Source organism: Lynx rufus, unplaced genomic scaffold, assembly GCF_022079265.1.
Source record: "Lynx rufus isolate CCGP_SWC_20201006 ecotype Redwood Valley unplaced genomic scaffold, mLynRuf1.p SCAF_6, whole genome shotgun sequence".
Classification (NCBI taxonomy): Eukaryota; Metazoa; Chordata; class Mammalia; order Carnivora; family Felidae; genus Lynx; species Lynx rufus.
In genome coordinates, this window is record NW_025814878.1 from 132840543 (window position 1) to 132863301 (window position 22759).

The window sequence follows — 22759 nt, forward strand, 5'->3', positions numbered from 1 at the left end:
CAGTCTTTGAAATAGAGACAAAAAGTTTTGGCAGATACTAAAGCTTTTGTGCCCTGAAACATAAAACCTATTAGCTGGAAGGACCTGGTCCCCAAATTGTGCTGTCAGCGCAGAGCCCAATGCGGGGCTCAAACCCAGGAACCGTGAGATCCTAGACTGAGCCACCCAGGCGCCCTTTTCATTCTTTGTCTTTTTTTTTTTTTAATTTTTTAAAAATGTTTATTTATTTTTGAGACAGAGACAGAGCGTGAATGGGGGAGGGGTAGAGAGAGAGGGAGACACAGAATCTGAAGCAGGCTCCAGGCTCCGAGCTGTCAGCACAGAGCCCGACGCGGGGCTCGAACCCACGAACCACAAGATCACGACCTGAGCTGAAGTCGGACGCTTAACCGACTGAGCCATCCAGGCGCCCCTCTTTGTCTTAAAGCATCATCTTCCCTGGGGCACCTTAGTCAGTTAAGTGTCCGACTTTGGCTCAGGTCATGATCTCATGGTTTGTAGGATTGAGCCTCATTTTGAGCTCTGTGCTGACAGCCTGGAGCCTGCTTTGGATTCTTTCTGTCTCTCCTCCCCCCCCCCACCCCCCCAACTTGTGCTCTGTCTCTCTCTCTCTCAAAAATAAATGTTAATTAAAATTTTAAAGCATCATTTTTCCTAAAGGCTCCAAAAACCTTAGCCATAAAACCACTCCAGGTCAGCCAGCCCTTTGTTTGACTTTGTCTCTAACTTTTACGTGGATATGTAACCTGTTTTTTTTCTGCCCTTCAGTAACTTAGGGTACCAGAAGCTTGATCCTAAGTTTGATTTGTAAACTACTAGTTATACTCAGATCTCCAGTTCTGACCTCTGCTCTAGAAGAGAATGTTTTCATGTTAAGGAAATGAAGTTCCAGGTAACGACTGGGATGACTAAAAACTAAACTCTGGTTCCTCCCTTCTCTCTGCTCCAGAGCTCTCCTTCCAGAAGTGCCTTTCTTTCTGCCAGAGGGGACTGCAGAATGTGACCAGCCGTGGCGGCCACACCAAATATACCATCCTGGTGTTCCTCCCCCCCCCCCCCCCCTTCGTGTGTGGGCAGATGGCAAGGCCTTCCCTGCTTCCCTCCTCAACCACCCCACCCCGCCAGTTAATCCTCAACAGCACAATCTGTGGGAACTTTTAAAAAATGTACTTGACATTTGTCAGTAAAATCTTGGCTCAAAATTTTCCAGTGGTTTCCCATTTAGAGCGACATTGTCCTCTGCCTGTGTCTGCTTTATTCTTTCACACATCCTGCCTGAAGCGCGAACGGTAAGTCTCTACTCACATCCACTTTGCTTATGACATGAGTTTTCTCTTATCATTGTGAAATGTCAACATCGAAAGAATCCTGACTTTGCTTCCAGATAGCCAGATTTGCTTTCGCTAACAGCTTTGCTTTAAAATAAGGTTGGACATACGCAGTGTCACCTTTGAGGCGGTCAGCCCGCATGATTTTGAGGGAGCTTTGTCAGCCTGTAGGTAAGCACGAGTCTCTTCCTTGAACCTGTGTGCTGGTACGTTGGGTTTTATGGAGAGAGTTAGCTGCAGGGACTTTTGTCCTGTGTGAAAGGAGAAATCTTAGAACTGGTTTGGGGGCCTCCTGGGTGCCTCAGTTGGTTCAGCATCCGGCTTTGGCTTTGGTCATGTTCTCACCGTTTGTGGGTTCAAGCCCCGTGTTGGGCTCTGTGCTGACAGCTCGGAGCCTGGAACCTGCTTTGGATTCTGTGTCTCCCTGTCTCTCTACCCCTGACCCCCCGCTCACACTCTGTTTCTCTCTCTTTCAAAAATAAGTAAACCTGTAATTTAAACAACAACAACAACAAAAAAACAAAACAAAAAACAAAAAAACTGGCTTGGAGGCAGGAACCAGTGAAAGGTTCTGGTTTTGTTTAGGAAACCGGTGTGAAATAGTGATAGAGTTCAATCTCGTCATCGGATTAGGAATAGATTAATTTGTAGGAAATCTATCACATTGAAAACAATTGTTATCTTGTACAAAGGGCCCTGGTAACCTAGAATCGGGCATTCTGTGCAATATAAAACCAAGAGTGGTGGGTGACAGCCATAGGTGGTGAATTGGGTCAAATGGACTGTGGAGCCTAATTGACTGTGTTTCTTGGTACCAAAGTATTGATACGAAAAAGAGAATGGAGAATGAGCTCTCTACTGGCGAGTTTAGAAAGTCTGTTCTTTATTTTCTGTGGAATTACTGAAGTCCTGATGAGCTCCTTTAGTCAGAAGACCAGTCCTCCGGTTTCCTGGTATTGGCTTTGAGGTGGGGCTGCAAGGTGAGCATTGCCACCTCTTGTTGAGTTGTGAGGGAATTAGAGCCTAGAAGGGATGTTGCCTTGGTTGTAAAAGAAATTTTGTAGGCTCCCCAAAGAGATTTGGAAATGTCTCCCATAGTAGCCATTGGGGAGCCATGGAAAGCTTTATGTAGGGGAAGGAGTGACCTGTATTGGTTTTTTGTTTTTTGGGTTTTTTGTTTGTTTGTTTGTTTGTTTGTTTTAGAGAGTAACTCCTGTAGCTGTGTTTTTAGAGACCTTGTGTGTGTGTGTGTGTGGGGGGGATGGTTGCACTAGGGATTGGTTGGTGGCCCTCGTTTTGGAAGGTCTCCTCTGTAGGAGGGGAGATGAGGGCGTTGTTTTAATCTGTATCTGGAAGGACGCGCAGCAGTATACCTGGATTTAGAGACTGAATGTGAATAATGAGAAAGAAGCAGGAGTCCCACTTAAGATTCTAAACCCTGGGCAGCCAGGAGGGCTGTGGCAGGGATGATGGAGGTAGAATCCCACAGGGAGGTCGGAGCAAGGAGAGGAGGGAGGAGAGTGTTAAGAGAATGAAATAGACATCATGGGTGTTAAGATCGTTACAGATTGGGAGGGGCAGGAGAATCCTAGTGGAAGGTCCCCGAGAGGAAACAGGAAAGCCAGGGGAGAATCAGGTGGCTAATAGAAAGTTTGCATTAGGTTTGGCAATTCTAGTGCATTTCGTGGCGGCGGAACAGTTTTCGTAGGCCAGGTGGATGTGCCTTCTGTCACCAGGCCAGTCAGTGTGCACCTGTGATTCTCAAAGAGCATGGTCTGCGGGCTGGCAGCATCAGCATTACCTGGGAGAGAGTGGACGTGGGGCCCACAATCTGGGGGCCTTTCAAGCCTTGTGATGGCTTCTCACGGATGCTCAAGTTGGCAGTCATTCTCCTGGGTCGTTGGTTTTGCACACGAGGAAACCGAGTTCTAGAATTGGAACCCAGGCCTCTCTTCCTTCCAGGCTACTATTTTCTTTATGCTTTCCATCTGTTTATAAGTGCTCACTCATAGTATGTGTGTGTTTAGCGTTTATTTTTGGGGGCGGGCGTGAGCCCGGGGAGGGGCAAAGAGGGGTTTGGGGGACAGAGGATCCGAAGTGGGCTCTGTGCTGACAGCCACGAGCCTGATGCATGCGGGGCTTGAACTCACGAACTGGGAGATCGTGACCCGAGCCAAAGGTGGATGCTCAACCTACTGAGCCACCCAGGCGCCCCGAACTGGTTTTGAGTACATAGTCTGTATTAGACCCCAGGCTGTTGTGTCAGGAACACAGAGATGATAGGGCACCCGGTAGGTACTCTGCGGTCACACCGACCCATCAGGATGGGATCTTTTTTTCACAACCTCTGTGCCTAAGGTGTGTCACTTAGGAATGTTTGTGTGAATACTTTGTAGGCCACTTGGAGAGGAGAATATGTGCAAGAAACACGTATCTTGTGGCCTGCCACATTCATTGTTAGCGCAAAGTGCTAATGGAGGGGGAAACCGACATTGGCCTTGTTTCTGGAGACCCGTGCCTGTTATGACCTGGCACAGAGCAATTCTGGGGTGGTCGTTCAGTCTGGAGAGGGCTGGATGGTAATGAGAAAAGGGGACAAGTACGTATTGGAACAAATGTGGCACAGTGTCCATTTATATGTTCAATCCAAGGACAGGGTTTATTTGAACTGTTTGAAAATAACTTGGTAATTTGAAATAGCTTTCATAAATTTGAAAAGTTTGTGTAAAATGACCAAATTCAACCTACTGGCTTGTCATGTAGCCTGGCCAGTCAGTCCGTCCCCTGGGCACGTATATACGCTTACACTTATTTTCTGGATGGGGGCGCTGCTGAGCCAGAAAAGCCAGCAAATGCCAGCTATTGGTCAAACTCCTAAAATGACCCCAACACTGGGGAAGAAACAGAAGGGTAAAAATTGCCTCCCCTGCCCCCCGTGGCGGCTCAAGGCCCATAACCCTTGACTGGTCCTGGCAGGAGGTGGGGGGCAGGAATCCACCTCAGTGGTTTGGGTCACTCTGTTGGTGCTTGGAAACTGGCTGGTGGAAGATGGGGCTTTTTTTGGTCTAGTCTTAATTCTGGAGGAATTGTTCTGTAGGAGATTCCTTAGAAAATGACTTGAAGGCATACTGACGTGTTATGTCTTCAGGGCTTACTTGTAGACTCAAAAGTCCCCACCCCCCGGATTTCCTATATGTTCCCTGCAAAACTGCAAGGCCACTGTAGCAAGGAGGACTGAGACCGGTTTTTCAGAGAACTATATATAGGGGTGGCTATTTGCAGTTCACATCGTTCTCCCCTACTGGAGACTCGGATTCTTGTGCAAAGTATTGAATATTCCAGAATTTTCCTGCTAAGCTGAGCATAAAGGTACCTATTTTGAGGAGTCTTGGGGACCGTGTGGAAATGCAGGAGGAAGTAGCACACAGTCCTTGAAACCCCATCCAATTAAGTGCAAATGTGTGCTCTAGAATTTCCCGTGATGATGGAAACCTTCTGTAGCTGTGTTGTCCGTTTTAGGGGAGACATGTGGCTGTTGAGCCCTTGAAATGTGTCTAGTGCAACTTGGAGTATCGTTTTTAATTAATTGTAAATAGCCACATGGCCATTTGGTTAGTGCAGGTTTAGAATATGCCATTTGGGGAAAATTTTGTTGGGGGGGGGGGAATGTATTCTTCAGATAGGAAGTCTTTAATGATGGAAAAAATCCAAATCTGTTAGGAGTCTTTTGGGAACCTGCTTGTTAAGAACGTATTCCCAAATGACGTACTTGTGGAGTCCCCGTCCCCACTGCTGATGCATTCTGATGGGTCTTTCCAAAGACCCTGGTCAAGTATTTCCTTGTAACTTGATTTTCTTTTCTTTCCCCACTCCCTACACCGAAGATGGTCAACCCAGATTCCTGCTGGATTCTTGGAGATAACCCTGCTGTAGATCTTGGGCCTTTTTGATGTTGTCAAGACCCCAGACTGTCAGAGGAAGGGCTGCAGGAAGGTGGAACCCTGTGTTGCTGGCCCTCTGTGCTGTTCCCTGGCTGTGCCGTTTAACCATGAACGTGGGGATGTTGCAGCCCATGCTGTTGCTGCCTTGACAACAGCAATGTCTGACATGCTCAGACGCAAAAGAGCTGACTTGGCAGCTGCCCAGCAGATTTTTATAAAGGCTCAGTTGGTGGCCGGAGAATCAGGCTGTCAGAGTTGTGTTATGCAATAAATCGTTTTGAGCAGAAGTTCTTAATCCAATTTCAGCTGTGGCTTCTTTTTTTTTTTTATATAAATAGGCGGTAATCAAAGATAAGTACACATTATTTAATGGGAGTTTGGAAGAAGTAAAACTCTTCCTTGCATAAGCATTTTTAGGCTGTTTGCTTTATCCCAGGAAGCGTGTCTCTCGGAGAAAATTTGCTGCTGGAAGTGCTTTTCATTTAAAGTCACGGCGGAGCAACATCTTTCACGAGTTCAGGAAGTCCGTGGTTTCCTGGCCACTTGTCTTTCTAGATGTGAATATTCCCCTGATCTTTCTTTGCTGTTTTGAATATTGATAGGTGATCCAGTTCATGGAATTGACAGAAAGTGGATCGGCATCGAATGGATTTGCGAGAGTCTGTAACGGAGAAAACGCCTTTTGTTAAAAGGGAAGAAATGTTAGTTTTAGCCTAAGTTCTACCGCTCACAGTTTTCTTCAGTATTTTCTCTTACTTATTTTTGGCTTCATAAATCCTTGTTTATGTTGGATCCGTGCCAAGAAGTCAACAACACTCCCCCCCCCACCTTTTTTTGGAGGGGGGATGCTTTCATTGTTCTCTTCCCAAACTGTTGATAGAAGAGGCTGGCATTTCAGACAACAACAAATTGTGTTAAGTAGGGCGACTTACCAGCAGGTATATGCAGAGCTGCTTCTGAGAAGAAAAGGCATTTGTGGATAGGTTTCCAGTCCTTCTCCATGGAAAAAGGAAAGACGATGCCATCAGTTCTTCCTCCTCCCCTCCCTCACCAACCCGGTCTTTCAGATTTTGCCTCCTTATTGTTTGGCTCTGTGTATTTGTCAGATTCCTCCCTCTTCCTCCTCCCTCCCCCCCCCCATGAAGTGTTTAGTTCTTGTTAATACAACTTAGGGGGGAGGGGGGAGTATTGGAATTGGGCATTGTGCACTGCAGTTTCATTTTTTATTTTATTAATTTATTTTTCATGTTTATTTTTGAGGGAGAGTTTGAACAGGGTGGGGCAGAGGTGGGGGGGGGCATCCAGATCCGAAGCGGGCTCTGTGCCAACAGCAGAAAGCCTGATCTGGTGCTTGAACTCCCGAACCCAGAGATCATGAGCTGAGCCGAAGTCAGAGTCAGACAGATGCTTAACCGACTGGGCCACCCAGTTGCGTCTCTCTCTCTCTCTCTCTCTCTCTCTCTTTCTTTTAATGTTTAATGTTTACTTATTTTGAGAGGGAGGAAGGGTGGGGGGGGGGGGAAGGGGGGAAGAGACAGTGTGAGCAGCGAAGGGGCAGAGAGGGAGAGAGAGAATCTCCAGCAGGGTCCACGTTCTCTACACAGAGCCCGGTGTAGGGCTCAACTTGGGAACCTTGAGATCCTGACCCGGGCCAGAATGAAGAGCCCAGGGGCCTCACGGACTCAACTGACTGAGCCACCCAGGGTGTTCTATCACTTCATTTTCATTTAAAAAGGGCTGGAAAGTCACAAATCCCTCCATTCCCAAGCCTGGACCAGGTGGATAGAGATAGGATATGTACACGGGGAGGTGGTGTTGGTTAAGTCTTCCAGTAGCTCCTGTCATCCAAACACGAATCCTGTCTTAGCACTTGTATAAGCTTATATACCATGGAGGTTTCGTGTTTGAAGGTCTTCCTACCTGTGAATGTGAACATTCTCTTCCCTCCCAATCCGTCCCCCCTCCCCCATGCTACTTACCATGAGGAACAGTTGACTTCCTGTGCCCCCTCCCTGTAGAAGCAGGAGTGATTTCTGTGGAATGTAACACCATCTTTAATGGTGCCTGTCCTTAGGGATTTCTCCCCCCCCAGCAGGCTGACCTTTAAAACCTTGGTGGGAGGTTCTGGATGTCCGTTTGAAACACAGGTGTGTATCACCCTGCATTCCTAGTTGGCGTTATTTTTATTTGGTGATGTGGTTCAAAGTGATCTCTGCTGTTAGACCTCATTGCCTCATTGCTTCCTACCTCCTGGAAGGGACCTAGTATAATTGGTTGGTTGACCTGTGCCCCCGTTTCCACCAGTTGTTCCTGTATCATTATTTACGATGTCCTTGGTTGGGATGATAAATTACTTGGTCACTCTATCTGTGATGCTTAAATCTCTTCTTACTCAGTTTGCTCACAAGTGATAGGAAATGAAGTACCTCCCATTGGATGGGTCCTATTTCGTTTTTAAAATAATTGTAATGGCTAGAAAAGGTTTTTAAAAACCCGAAATGTTTCCCTCTAGCCCATGCATTTCCATCTTCGTCTTCCCTTCTCCTAAGTCAAGATGACCAGGATTTAAAGCTGTAACTACCAGTCAGACCTGGACAGATTGCATAAGGATGCCTTGAGAGATGACCTTAGAACTGAGGTATTTGTAGAGACCAGTAAGTAATAATCCCTCCCCTTCCTGTTCTTTTACCGGCCTCCAGCTAGAGCTGCTCATAGATTGTTTTTTCATATAACATTTACATTCACTTCTTGAAATGAGTAATCTTAATGTTACTACCGATTAGGAGTCATTGGGAGTTACATGTTTGACGTTTTCTCCCTGAGATTGAATTACTGAGTTTTGAAACTTTGCTTTGGGCACCTGCCCTCTGGCGTGGACCAGTTGACCTCACATGGCAGCTCTCGTTTCTCTCCAGCTGTGTGACCTTTTGGGCAAGACATTGAAACTCACCTCTTTTTTTTTTTTTTTTTAAGATATTTGTGATGTCTTCCTTTCCCACCCATTTTAAACTAAAAGGAGGTGGTAGCAGGCTTTGCAAATCTTCAACCTGGATGTGAGCTTTGGGATATTGTCAGGTGATGCCGTCCCCCACAAGTGTGGGGTCTTCATGCACTAGGCTGGTGCTCCCATGTTCTCACGTGTCTTTTTTTTTTTTTTTTTAATTTTTTTTTTCAACGTTTATTTTGGGGACAGAGAGAGACAGAGCATGAACGGGGGAGGGGCAGAGAGAGAGGGAGACACAGAATCGGAAACAGGCTCCAGGCTCTGAGCCATCAGCCCAGAGCCTGACGCGGGGCTCGAACTCCCGGATCGCGAGATCGTGACCTGGCTGAAGTCGGACGCTTAACCGACTGCGCCACCCAGGCGCCCCTCTCACGTGTCTTATTACGACACTTGGAGCCGTTACGGGTTATGCTGTGGTTTTTTTTTTTTTTTCCTTCAATAAAAGATGATGACCATAAGCATTTCAAGTTTAATTCCTGACCAACTGCCATTTTTGATGAGAGATTCTCCAGTTATTTCAAAGAATGGCAGAGATTTTTCAAGTGATAAGAAATCCCTGTTACTTCTGCATTTTTTTTCACTTTTACTTCATAAAGCCTTAATGCTCAATTTTCCATTTGCTGAAGAAAGTGACTTTTAGTAGTCAGAATAGTAAAGTGAATCTAGATCCTTGTGATTTGTTGTTGTTGTTCTTTTTCTTCTTCAAATTGGGTCAGGAGACCCAGATATTCTTATTTATAGCAGTATTTGCAGAGCATTTTGTTTTGTGGTTGGGGAACTACAGGTTAAGGAATTAGGGGATGGGACCGAGGGAAGGTGGTATGTTTGGTTGTTTGGGGGCTTGAATGGTGCTTCCCCAATAATGGGGTGAAATGTAAAAACTCAGGTCTTAATGACACCCCAATGGCAAGAGGTTAAAAAAATCTTTAAGGAAATTCAGAAAAAGAACTTGACACACTCGGGAGGTGCCTGGGTAGCTCAGTTGGTTAAGCATCCGACTCTTGGTTTCAGCTCTGGTCTGATTTCATGGTTCGTGAGTTCCAGCCCCACATTGGGCTTCATGACGACGGCGTGGAACCTGCTTAGGATTCTCTCTATCCCTCTCTTTCTCTGCTCCTCTCCTGCTCGTGTGTGCGCTCACTCTCTTGCTCTCTCTCTCAAATAAAAACTTAAAAAAACTGATACACTCTGGGTGACCGAATTTGTATCAGAATAAAGCCACTGGACTCCTGACAGTGGCTACAGCCTCTCTCTGTCGTCTTTTATTAAGCTGACCAGTAAACCAGAAGGGACTAGATACTTGGTTTTAGGGGAGCATCCCAAAGGAATCCAGGAAAGGATCTCTCTCTGTTCAGTGCCACACTGTCCAATCTTCCGTGATTCCATCTGCCCAGAGAGCCACGTGGCCTGAAGGTGTCTAGGGAAGGTCGGAGGGGATTATTTGGAATTGTCAACTCGGAGGCATGAGTGGAATATCAGTTGATTTGAAAATTGTGATTTGGGAATGTATAATTGAATATAGCGGGTGGGAGGGGGAACAGAATGGGAGAGTCCTGAGTGATAGAGCGGAAGTGGGGGGAGCCTGTGCAGCTGGAGCTGGAGAGAATTAAGTGTTTTGTTGAAGGAATTAGTCAGTATTTAGCTCAAGGTACGGGACTCTGACAGGGTCATTAGGTTTGGGCCCTATGAGGCCACGTGGATTTCCAGATGGGTGCCATTTTCTTGTAGGGAACTAGGTGGATTGAATAGGAGGGCTCTGGTATGTTGGCAGGTTTACTGCTGAGAGAGGGAGGGAGGGAGGGAGGGAGGGAGGGAGAGAAGGGTAGCCAGCCCTTTTGGATTAGCACTGTGGGGACTGTTTTATGGGGGTAGCTGTAATTTACATTAAGAAAACAATAGAGATTTTATGCACTCTACTTAAAATGCCCTGGATGTTCGTAAGGTTAGGGACAGGCAGGCCATATGTGGGTAAACCTAGTGGGAAGCGAGCTTGCACTTGAGTCTTATGTTTCCAGAAAGGTTTATCGAGCTCTTACTCTAGCAGGCTTGTCCTAGGGGCTGGGATATATATACATAGTGAACAGGATTTACCCCATGCCGCCATTGTTTAAATGGCTGATGAAATTGCTTAAATGACTATTGAAGGGGGGGGAATAAAAAAGCCATAAACTCTTAGAGAAGTGTTCATGATCGTTCTGTCAGGCTGTTTCGTAGAGCACTCCGTACTGGACTGTTCTGAGTGACCGTTAAGGACCCGAGGTACCTTCTTGTAGACTTTCTGTGACCTTCAACTTGGGCATTCAGCCCTGTGTTGCCCCCTCATTGGGTGAAGGCTACACTTGAGCTTTCTGTGTCAGGCACCTCCACGAAGGGGGAGTGCCAGCCTCTCCTGGCTTAGGATAGGGTGACTCATCATGACCCCGCAGCTGTGAAAAGCAGCCTGAGTTTTAATTTCTGAATTATGACCTCCTCATTGAGCTTTTGGGAACAGAACAGAATCCCTTATTACCTTATTGTGTCTCGCTTCAACACCGAGGGAGGTGACCAGGTTTGACCAGCACGGTACATTATATAAAAGAACTCTTGTGTTTCCAAAAAAAAAGTTTGCCTTTTTTTTTTTTTTTTTAATGTCTAGAATTTGAAACCCCATAATCTGGGTCATGGATTTGCTTCTCCTGTAGTTAAAGTACTTTATAGGTTTCATGAAGCGTCTTTTGTCAGTAAGTGAACCTTAAATGCATCTTCCTTTGCGGGCGGTTTCATCTCCCATGGTTTATGTTTTAATTAGACACTAGTTGTAGGGGTATAATTCTCTTGTGTGGAGGCCCGAAGTCAGAACGAAGCCACCAGTCTGAACACGATGCAGTAAATCATTGCAGGCATTTTTGCATTGGAAGCTATTTGGGGGTTTTATCACTTACAAACTGTGGGTGTGAGGAAATAATAGTCTGTAATCACATCGGCGTTACATGAGAATAGGACTCCGAGCATGAAGAAGAGAATTCTGCCAGGCCGCCTTACCTGGCTGCTGAGAAACGATGAGATTGCAGCCGCACGGTGTTGAACTTGAGGAGGAGTTAAAGTTTATCATCCCAGTTGCAACGGATCAGCTAGAGGAGCTAGAGGAGCCGGTGGAACAGCAAATTCTTTTTCTTTTGTGCCTTTTGTGCGTCGTATGGGTCAGTCCTCTGCCTCTTTTTTACTCAGATTGGTTATTTGGGCTTTGCAAACGGGGTCTGGTCAGGTGCTTCATTTTTCTGTTTGTTAACCGTGTAAATTGGAAGGTAGAGAGCGACTTGTTCGCAGTAGCAGTGGAGAAATTCCATGGGCTTCTGAGGCAATGCACTGGCTTCTTTCAGCCCTTGGGTTCGAACCTCGACCCCCCCACCACCCTGGTCTGGTTTAGTAGAGCTCTCCTGCCTCTCAGGGAACACGGCCAGGAAGACAGGATGTGCCTCCTTCCTCTGGAGCTACCGGAAATCTCAGTTGGCAGATGGGCAGGCATGAAGGGTGTCGTGGGGCAGGTGGAAATCCCAGCTCTTCTTTCCCAGGGCTCTCTTTCCCCTTAGTACGGAAGACGGAGGATGGCTCTCTTTCTGGGAAAATCCGGGAAGCTTAACCAGAGTGCAGCTTCAAGTTATTTAGGGCTTAGAGTCTCTGTGTGGTTGGATTTCTAAGATGTAGTTTGTGTTGACGCAGAATTTAGGAGTTTAAGAGCTGGAAAAGACCTCCGGTCATCTGGCTGCCTTACCTAGTCCCAGGGAGCTTTTACGGGAGGAGAAACCAGTTCTGTCGGACATGCAGGAGGACAACAGAGCCGGCTTGACTCTTGAGGTCTTCCGTTAGAGCAAAAGGAACCCGAAGTATCCAAGATTCGCCTTCCTGCATTTACCCAGGGCATTGATATTTGCCTTGATCTCCTAAGGCCCGAAGGATCTGAGAAGCTCCGATCCTTCGTTCTCTAAGTTGAACTATTATCAAATGCTTAAGTCTTTTGAAGCAAGTATGTGAATATAAGGACTTCTTCGATTAGCGGACGGTAGGCAGGTATCCATAGGAGAGAATCTAGGACTGTCCTTAGCCGTGGGAATTGGCGCTTTGAGCCTTACAGACCTTCTTGCTGGTTCCCTGAGACCATTGCCTCCACTTCGTCCTGGTACCCACCATCTCCGTGTTTCCAGATGTAGCTTCTGGTCTCCCTGCTGGTTGGCGCCCTCCCCTCCTCCTCTTGGCGCTTCTGGATTGTCCTCTGTTTTTCTGTGGCCACTACTGGAATGGCTCGGATGGTCTCTGGCCTGGCTGCTGGTTGTTGGGATTTTCCCCACCCCCAACCCGCCCAACCTGGCCTTCTCTTGTTCTGTTCCTCTCCAGAACTTGCATTGCATCTGATACCACAGACCTAAGGGAGCCACGCTAATTAGACCTTCAAGACCTGTTATTAACCTGTGTGTATTTCTTCTTCTTCTTTTTGTTTTCTTTACGTCACCCCTTCCCAAACCTCCTGCCCCTGCCTCCCAGTTCTCTGCTCCACCAGGATCCATTGCCCTTTTCTGCTGTGCTCTGTCTCTCTCATTCAGGGCTCATTTCCTTAAGAGGTCAGTACAGATCCATTTTCACTTCTTCTGACCGAATTGTAAATTCTTTGAAGGCAGCACCAACCCCCTAGCCCCCAGTGCCAACGGCAGCAGTTCCTAAAAGAGTGCGGCGCATATGTGCGAGGCAGCACACGTCCCAGAATTCCTCAGACACTCCAGTACAGTGGTTCATTACGCCTGTGCTTTCGGGGGTACGAACTCCTGTTTCAAAATGTTGCCAGGAATATAGAACTTGAGTATTGTTGGTTAATGAGGGTATGTGGGCGTAAAGGTTTGTAAAGGAGGCGAGCTGGTGGTCGTCTTTCCACCCCCTTTTATGGTCCGTGGGTTAGCTTTTCTGGGGACTCTCCAGACATCAGGAAGGTCGTGCTGAATGAACCATTACCACAGGATGACGTGATCCCCTGGAAGTGCATCTCGCTCTGATACTTCGGAATTTTCTTTAACGTTTCTTTTGATTCTTCATATTTACTTGCTTCTTGCGTTAAGTGCTTTCCCTTCTCTCTTTCCCGTTTCTGCAGGATGACAGTGATGGGATTCCATGGTCAGAAGAAAGGGTGGTGCGGAAAGTCCTCTATCTGTCTCTGAAGGAGTTCAAGAATGCTCAGAAGAGGCAGCACGGGGAAGGCATTGCTGGGAGCCTGAAGACCGTGAATGGTGAGTCGACTGTCTTGTTGGAATTGGATGATGTCTTCGGGCACGGCCTTGTTTCTGAATTGGATGTGATCTGGGCGGCTTGTGCTTCTCGGGCTAGGCCCCTCTTGGCAGTTATTTTGGACATCCTACTGGGTTTATAGATTCATTTCTTTTATGCTCCTTTATATGCTGTGTAATATAATTTGCAGGGTGCCTTAATTAGTCTGGTCCCTGTAGATAAGACCAGGGCTGTGATCGGATTTCTACTAGGTCCTGGGTCGAACGTAGAGTCTGTCTTAACAGGTGTTTCTGTGGATCTCTGCCTTTCTACTTTGCTGCGATGTGGGGCGGTTCTCCCCTGATCGTCTTAGGGAACCAGTGAGAAGGTTTGTAAGGTTTAAAGTGCTGATTCCCGCAACTGAGGGCAGTCCTAGATTGTCTCCTGTGGATACCTCCCTACTGTCTGCTGGTTCTTCTCCCCTGATTGTATAGGAAGCAGCTTAGATATACCATTTGCCTCCTACCTTTCCTGCTCTCTGGCTCATAGCCTCCTAAGTACCTGCTTCCTTGTTGATCAGGCCGGGCAGGTTGTTATGTGGAGGCTGGTATACGGTGGCATAGAATGCCCGAGCCTGTGGAAGTGCACCTGTATGATTACCAGGTGGATCCTTGAAGCCTGGAGGGAAACTTGCTCTTCCCCGAGTTTATTCTGATGTCTCTCTTTGGAACAGGGTTAGCACGGTGGAATTGGAACCCTCCGATGATCATAACCGAGCTTCTGGTCACAGTCTGTGTTTCGTTGCAGGGGATGTGGTCGTGGTGACATCCCAGGCTCTGTCCAACTTTGTTCGTCCTTCAGAATTACAGAGAAATGTGAATGAATCGATCGTGTTCTGGTTTGTACCTGCTTGGAGCAAGCAGATAAGGAAGAGGGGATTGTTCTGTTTCAGAGTCTTTGCTCTGGTCATGGGGTAATAGAGGCATTTGGAGGGTATTTGGCAGCATGCCAGGGTGCAGGGTGACAGGTTCACTTAGGGCCTCCAGTTTCTTTCCATTCTGCTTAGTTGTACGGTGGGTTGTCTGGGAGCCCCTTCTTGGAACCAGTGCTTACAGGCGGGACCTGTTGCCACTCTGTTTGCACAGAGCCATGGCAGTGCTTTCGGAGACGATGCCCTCCCTGTCACTGCCCCCACCCCCCTGTCTGTCCCTGTCTGCTTCTAGTACTGTGTGACTTGAAACCAGAAGCCCCTGAAGTCTGAGCCAACATGCGTGGGAAGGCCCCCCCCCCCCCCGGCTTTTGTTTTTGAATCAAAAGGTAGAAGGTAAGTTGTAGAATGTGTTGTCACAGGTATAGAATCTGGAGCCACGTGTGATGTGATGTGATCATTCGTGTTCTCGGCTTCACAGTGAAGATGGTGATTTGCTTTACGTTTTTTATCCGGGGCGGGTGGGGGGCGGGTGATGGGGGGGGGGGGGGAGAATGTCCCTGAGTCCTGGAGTTACAGTAGAGCGCTAGCTGCTGGGGGTGTAGTTCTTACTGTTGTGATCAGGCGTGCTCTCGTTCTGCTATTTAGGAGGGAGATGCCTTCGTGGTTTTGGAATCTGTTAACAGAAAAAAACCCAACGGAGAAAAAATCAGCTTTTCGGACAAGTTAGCCGGGTGTCCAGGATTAAATCAAGGTGGAATTTAGGTGACGAACTTTACCTTTTGTTCTTTTAAGAGGGAACCTGCCCTGCCAGCTAGCTGACCACACGAAGCTCTCGTTTTCTACCGCCCTTGTCAAGGGCTTGACGGTGCTGAGGAAGAGGTTCTGAGAAAAGTGGCAAAGACCGTGTTCTTGGGATCGTTGAAGACTTTATGAAACTAGTATAAGAATTCGTTCAACAACAAAAAGAGGCTTTTGTTGTAGTAGTTCGTATTTCCTGCTGATAAAGACGGACTTGTTGTTTTCTTGTTTAAGCACCAAGACCCCAAGGCCTGCCTGCGCGCCTCTCTCTCTCTCTCTCTCTCTCTCTCTCTCTCTCTCTCTCTCTCTCTCGGTGGTGAAATTGCTGTGAATAGGCCGGTTTCCACTTCTTGTTGGTGTCAGTGGAGCCAATGGTCCGAGTCCACGTTTTTGTCGTTCTGTACCTTGGATTTCCATAGCTGTTCTGAGTAAAAACGACTCTGTGTTTCAAGAATAATTTTCTTAAGGGCAGCCAACAGGTTGAATTGTGCTTTGTCTTTGGGGGCGTCCCAGAGAGCTTGGGAGACCAGCAGCTCTTTCTCTGTAGGTCCTCAAACCTCAGCCGTGCTCTCCTAGGGGGCATGGTGCAGAGAAAGCAGAAAACATGGAGAGCGTCCCAGACTTTTTTGGCAGCTGAGGTTGGTGGTAGGATGATTGCAAGCAGTGTTCCGTGTGTGCACGCATGTGTGTGCCTGTGAGCATGTCCCCTGTTTGAATGGTTGCTTCGTACTCCTCGTGCATACTCGGCATGGTAGAATGATGACCTCGTCTTAAGCTGTGCACCGCACGCTGTCTTGGGGTTCTGCCCTGGGGGCAGATGAAAATAGGTTAGTAGGGGAGTAGGTTTTCACAGCCCTGCAAGGTGCATGTTTGTTTTTTGGTGTTTTGTTTTGGTGAGTTATCTAACCTTTTGAGATTTCTCTTGTAAAAACTGAACTCCATCGGTCCAGTGTTAATTGTCAGAGAAATTTGTCTGGCGGTAGGGCTTTGAAGCTGCCCCGTACAGAGCCCTTGTTAGGACACGGGCAAGGAAAGTGATGAGACAAGGATCAGAGCAGGTTCCTGTGCCCAGTTTGGCGGGAGGGCTAACTGCTGCCCCTGTGCCGCCGCCTCCCCCTTTTCATGCTTTGCAGCGGGGGACCTTGGGTACTGACCTACCTCCGAGACCCCTGCTCTTGTCATCTGTGAGGTGACCAGAATGTCCTTGTGGGGCTTTGTGAGTGCTCTGTGTGGTGGTGACTTCTCTAAGGTGACACGGCTGTCTGCAATGCGGTAGCAGAATTGGAATTACAACTCCATCCGCGGAGCTTTTGAATCCAGTACTTTGGAAGACAGATGAAAAGGACACCGTATCTTTTTAACGGCGGTATTGAAAACACATCTTAATTTTCACTGGATCACTTTTCAGAGATGTTTCTGGGTTATCGGTCTCACCGGAGTTACTGGGGAAAATTCCACGTTCAAGTAATATTTTGTGTTCACAAATAGAATAGGCTTGCGGTACTGTTATCTAATTGGAGAACGGGTTGACGTCACTTCGCCAAACCCTTGGCGTGCTAGAACGCTGAACCAGCACCTCCTTCTTTGCCCCGCCCCCCCTTGTGAGGTGGGTGGGGTCTGGCGTCTGTTAACTGCACACAGACAGCGGCAGCTCCCAAGCGGCTGAGTTATGCTACCCTGTTTCTGTGGGTCTAGTGCAGTAGTAATAACCCAAGCAGGCACAAGATTGTAGGGAGACCTCACATTTTATGTCCTAAAATCCATGTTTGCCATCAACCTTTATTATGTCTGCAGTTCTAAAGTAACCAGGAATATTTCTTTTTCCTTTTTTTTTTTATCCATTTATTTATCCATCCATCCATCCTAGCAGGAGTGAACATGAGTCTTGAACGGCCTCGCGGATTGTCTGTGTAGGAACTGAAGCCCTCCTTGTGGCGTGTTGGTTTTATAGCTGGGCGTAGGAGAGGCGGTACTCCGATTTTTGCTGATTGTGAGAACCTTCTATCTGCTTCCTGCTGTAGATAATGCCACTTCTTCTGGCTGTTATAAATGAACAAAAGCATGGGGAAGGGCTGGCGGAGGCTGAGGCCTCGGCCACTCTTTGAGGGCCCTTGGCCCGCTGGGGCTGAAATTAGGGACATTTAAATAATAACATGCTGCACAAATGAGTACAGATAATTACACAGTAAGAGAGGGGAGCTATTAGCTGTATTTGAGTTTCATTTGCTTCCTATAAATGTCATCTGAGATCCAGCAAAAGCCCTCTGGCCAGCCAAAGAACCTTGAGTAGATTTAAGGGAACCTGGATCCTTTTTCTTAGAACCTGACTGCGGTCGTGATGGGTAATCCGTACGTTGAGCCGTACTGTGCTAGCACTTGCTCTGTATTTCATGAATTTAGTCTTCAGAACAGACCGTTCTTGTAGATGAGGAAGTGATACACGAGGGTGGATTAGCCGTCCATCTACGCGAGTGGTCCTTGGCAGCCAGACTTTTAAAGCTTGGCTTTCTGTGTCTTGACTTCAAACCACCCCTTGGATAAACAGAAGTCACTTTGGAACCCTCTGTAAAGATAGGATTCCAAAAACTAAGAATTTGTAGGAGACCTTTTAAAAAACTTTTCCTAATAGCTGTTTCTTTCGAAGGAGAGCGTGTAACATCTTTTACTGGGAAGGAGACCTCCAAGGTGGGGGGTGGGGGGCAGGAGAAGTATGAACATGGGCATATTTGTGGTCTTTATTAGAGTTTATAATTGGGGGGGGGAATCAAAAGATGGGCACAGGTACGTTCATTTTATTCACCTAGAGGTAGGGATTTGGATTCTTTTTTTTTTTTTTTTTTTAATTTTTTTTTTTCAACTTTTATTTATTTTTGGGACAGAGAGAGACAGAGCATGAACGGGGGAGGGGCAGAGAGAGAAGGAGACACAGAATCGGAAACAGGCTCCAGGCTCTGAGCCATCAGCCCAGAGCCTGACGCGGGGCTCGAACTCACGGACCGCGAGATCGTGACCTGGCTGAAGTCGGATGCTTAACCGACTGCGCCACCCAGGCGCCCCGGGATTTGGATTCTTAATACTGCTGTTGAACCACCAGGTTGACTCTCTCCATACTGTCCTGTCCTCACATGACAAGAGGCCTTTCTGGCAACAACTGCCAATTTGTAGGGAGGAGCTGAAGTTGGAAGTGCAGACACAGAACTCCCCACACACCTGTTTTTGTTTTGTTTTGTTTCCCCCTTAAGGAGAAGAAGTTTGGACTCCTTCAAAATCTTTTTTAATGTTTATTTTTGAGAGGAGAGAGCACACGCATGCGTGTGCACAGTCGGGGGGAGGGTGAGAGAGAGAGAGAGAGAGAGAGAGAGAGAGAGAGAGAGAGAGAGAATGAATCCACAGGTTCCAGGCTCGAGCTGTCAGTACAGAGCCCCACGCGGGGCTCAAACTCCCAAACCCCCAACCGTGAGATCATGACCTGAGCCGAAACCAAGAGTCAGATCCTTAACTGACTGAGGCACCCAGGCACTCCTGGACTTCATCAACATCTTAAAGATTCCGGATGTTTTGTTTGTGGAATGAAACTCGGGCCCAAGTCCTGCGAATTCATTGTTCACAGCATAAGATAAAAATGCCTTGTGACTCAAAATGAAAAATCCAAGCACATTGTCCCATGAATGGCAGTTTATTTACACAGCTCTGTTGAAAACACTGTCATGTGTCACAGTCGAATGGTTGTCTTCATCAACAGAGGGCCGGCGAGGGGGGTGTGGGGGGACACTTCTCCTTTCTGCTTTGTCCCCCAAGCGTTCACATCTAGCTATTCTAAGGATGGGCCCCACTTCAACAGGAAAGACCGTCTTGTTGTTTTCCTCCTGAAGAAAGTGGCTTAGGGGCTCCTGGGTGGCTCAGTGTGTTGAGCCTCCGACTTCGCCTTGGGTCATGATCTCCCAGTTCGTGAGTTCGAGCCCAGGGGTCAGGCTCTGTGCTGACAGCTCGGACCCTGGAGCCTGTCTTCAGATTCTAGGTCTCTGTCTCTGCCCCTCCCCTCCTTGTGCTTTCTCTCTCTCTCTCTCTCTCTCTCTCTCTCTCTCTCTCTCTCTCTCTCTCTCTCCCTCTCTCTCAAAAATATTAAAAAGAATTAAAAAAGACGAAAAAGAAAGTGGATTATCCCACTGCTTTGTCCAAATGGAAATGCCGATGTGTAAGTGCCAGTCCTCTGTAAGCTGTGGGGACCACCAGGCTGCCCCCCGGCAGCTGCTGAGGGTTTGGGTTTCTGGAACACATCAACCTTGGAGACTTTTCTTACTTGTCTCCCCCGATGTAGGAGCGGACACTCCCAAGTAAAAGAAGCGGGGCGACAGGAAGGGTAAATACACTTCACTGACAACAAATTTATTCTTTGTTAGAAAAATAAAAGCTACGTTTTATTCTTGCAAATGGTAGAGTTGAAAAGGCTTGAGTGGCTCATGGGTGGCTCGGTGGGTTAAGTGTCTGACTCTTGGGTTCCGCTCACGTCATGATCCCCTGGTTCTTGAGTTCAAGTCCCGCGTTGGGCTCCCCACTGATGGCACTGAGGCTGCTTGGGATTGTCTCTCCCTGTCTCTCTCTCTCTCTCTCTCTCTCTCTCTCTCTCTGCCCCTACCTCGCTCGCTCACGTTCTCTTTCTCTTGATCTGAAAATAAACTTCACAAAAAAAAAAGGGGGGGGGGGGGGCTTGAGGGGCCCCTGGGTGGCTCAATGTGTTAAGTATCCAACTTCAGCTCAAGTCATGATCTTGGAGTTCGTGAGTTCTAGCCCTGCATCGGGCTCTGTGCTGACAGCTCAGAGCCTGGAGCCTATTTCGGATTCTGTGTCTGTCTGTCTCTCTCACTCTCTCTCTCTCAAAAATATTAAAAAAAAGGGGGGGGGCTTGATGTCTTTCTCTGTGGCTGTGGTGTAGTCGCTGTAAGACCTGAGTGTGATGCACATGGGACATTTCTTGATAGAGCTCCTACTGGTTGATACTTAATGGAGTCTAGAATGTAGGTGGTTTTGTGAGTAATAACATGGAATTCAAGTTGCTCTCCTTTCCTGTCACTTTGTGCAGGGGGCCCCTTGCCCCCCCATTTCTGTCAGCCTGCCTCCTCTGTCAGCTCTGTCCCAGATTCTGTCATCCTCATCACATCTTGGGCTGTTTTAAGAGGAAGGGCCTAGGATGGGGTGGGCGGTGGTATGTAGTTATGGGGGTGGTTGTTCTCTCTGCTGGTCTCCGTTCTTAAGAAGCCCAGCGTTGGGGTGCCTGGGTGGCGCAGTCGGTTAAGCGTCCGACTTCAGCCAGGTCACGATCTCGCGGTCCGTGAGTTCGAGCCCCGCGTCGGGCTCTGGGCTGATGGCCCAGAGCCTGGAGCCTGTTTCCGATTCTGTGTCTCCCTCTCTCTCTGCCCCTCGCCCATTCATGCTCTGTCTCTCTCTGTCCCAAAAATAAATAAACGTTGAAAAAAAAAATTAAAAAAAAAAAAAAAAAAAAGCCCAGCGTTGAGAGGTCCTGAGGGCACAAGGGCAGAAATCTGCTGCGGTCCTTTTCTCATCTCTCCAAGGGCGTCAGTCTGGAAGATCTCCCTCTTCCGTATTTACTTCTGTGCTGGACGATTGCCATCAGTAAACAAAACATGTTGTAGTTTCGCTCATAATAAAATAATCCCTCCATCGGTCTTGTTATCTCCCTCCTGCTATTCATCTCTTCATTGCAGTGTTCCTGGTAGAAAATGTCTAAGCAGTCTGTCTCCCTCTACTATTTATATTCTTGTTAATATCCTTTCCCCTTTCGTATTCCTTTGAACCCTTAGAATGAGGCCACGACTAAGGCTTAATAATGACCTCAGTTGCCAAGTCCGTTGACCGAGTTTCTGGTCAGCGCCTTGTTTACCCCCATGGCAGCATTTGACATGATTGACCCTGTCCTAAACTCCACTTGCCTACTTGCCTTCTCCACTCTGATTTCTTGGGAAGGCCTTATGAACATGAGGGGTCCCTAAGCCAACTCTGTCTCCACCACCTGTCCTCTGCTCTGCCTGTCTTCCCCTGGTCCGTAAACGCCAATTCCGTTCTTCTGGTTACTTTGGCCTAAACCTTGGAATTAGCTGTATTTCTCCGATTTTCCCACACTTTGCATTCTGCCCCTTAGCAAAACCTGTTCCAAAACTGCATTTGCACTACTGCCCCCTAGTCTGTAACCTCCAGCTTGGGCTGGGATCCCTATGCCCCCTCAGCCTCTGCCTTTTTACCCCACCAGGAGGTGGCCAGAACAGTCATTTATAAATGCAGATTAGCGATGCTCTGTTCCTGCAGCGTCTCCCTGCCTCTTAGCATGATGAGCTGATGGGGGCCACGGTATCTGTCAGGTCTCCTTACCACTGTCCCCCCTAATTTGGCCTCCTCGCTGTTCAAACCCACCAGAATTCTTGTGCTTTCTGCTCCTTCTAGTTCCCTTTAGATAACTGTGTGCTTGATCCCTGCGTGAATTTCAGGTTCCTGCTCAAACCTGGAGGTTTGAACCGGAGCATCCTTCTTGAACATCTTCTTGAAACTTTGTTGGATACCCTTTTGCTTTTTTGCCTCGTAATATTTCTCTGCATAGAATTTCTGTCTGCAGGACATTGTATTCTTGTTGTTTGCTAGTGGTAAGTGCTCTCCCCACGACAGACGGAAAGTCCACGAGAGAAAAGCTCCGTCACCATTCACTGCTGCTGTCTGCATGCCTGGGTTCTCCGTAGCGCGTGTGGAGCGTGGACCCGTGTGCAGACAGCTCTCTGCCCGCTGGCCATTCCCACTCCTCCTCCAGCACCCTCTGCCGTGGATATGCTCCTGTCGGCTTAGGGCTTGAGTGTCCCACATGTGACTCTGGGTTTTATTCTGGAAATGTACACACCTATGGCCCTGGATCACAGCCCACGCTGGTTTCCCTGTCCCCAAAATGCATATTCATACTTGTGATACCCTGGTCTTATCGTAAAGATTCCTGGAATTGGATCACCCTTGTACTCTTTCTTAACCACATTTGCGGAATGCCTATTCAGGTATGAGATATGTTGCTTGGAAGTTTAAATTAAAATTGGGCTTTTCTTTGTTTGTTTTGAGAGGCTGAGAGATCAGGGGAGGGGCAGAGAGAGAAGGGGAGGGAGAGAATCCCAAGCCGGCTCCGCACTGTCAGTACAGAGCCTGATGCGGGGCTCAAACCCCCGAGCCATGAGACCGTGAGCCAAAGTCAGACGTCCAACCAACTGAGCCACACAGGTGCCCCTAAAATGAGGCTTTTAAGAAATAAGTTACTGCTTCTAATCTTGTAACTTTATTGCAGCCTATTACTGTCCGGTTCTGTGGGTTTGTGTAGAGGGTCTCCAGTGTTCCACAGCTTGTACAAGACTGCATAGCGAATCAGGACTTGACCCCAGAACTGGACTCCAGTCTTGCATACCGCTCCGTCCCCCCCACTTTATTTTTTGAGGAAAAGTATACGCCGCGTGAAATCACACGTCTTACTCATACAGTTCGATGT

General features: G+C 47.7%; 1 protein-coding gene across 2 annotated transcripts in view; it reads left to right on the forward strand.

The window, feature by feature from the left end:
* Positions 1–22759, forward strand: part of JARID2 (jumonji and AT-rich interaction domain containing 2) — a 273915-nt gene that overhangs the window by 112191 nt on the left and 138965 nt on the right. For both annotated transcript variants that reach the window (XM_047101536.1, XM_047101538.1), the window contains exon 2: positions 13390–13525. In XM_047101536.1, coding sequence (XP_046957492.1) covers positions 13390–13525 — 136 coding nt within the window. The remainder of the gene's footprint in view (positions 1–13389; positions 13526–22759) is intronic.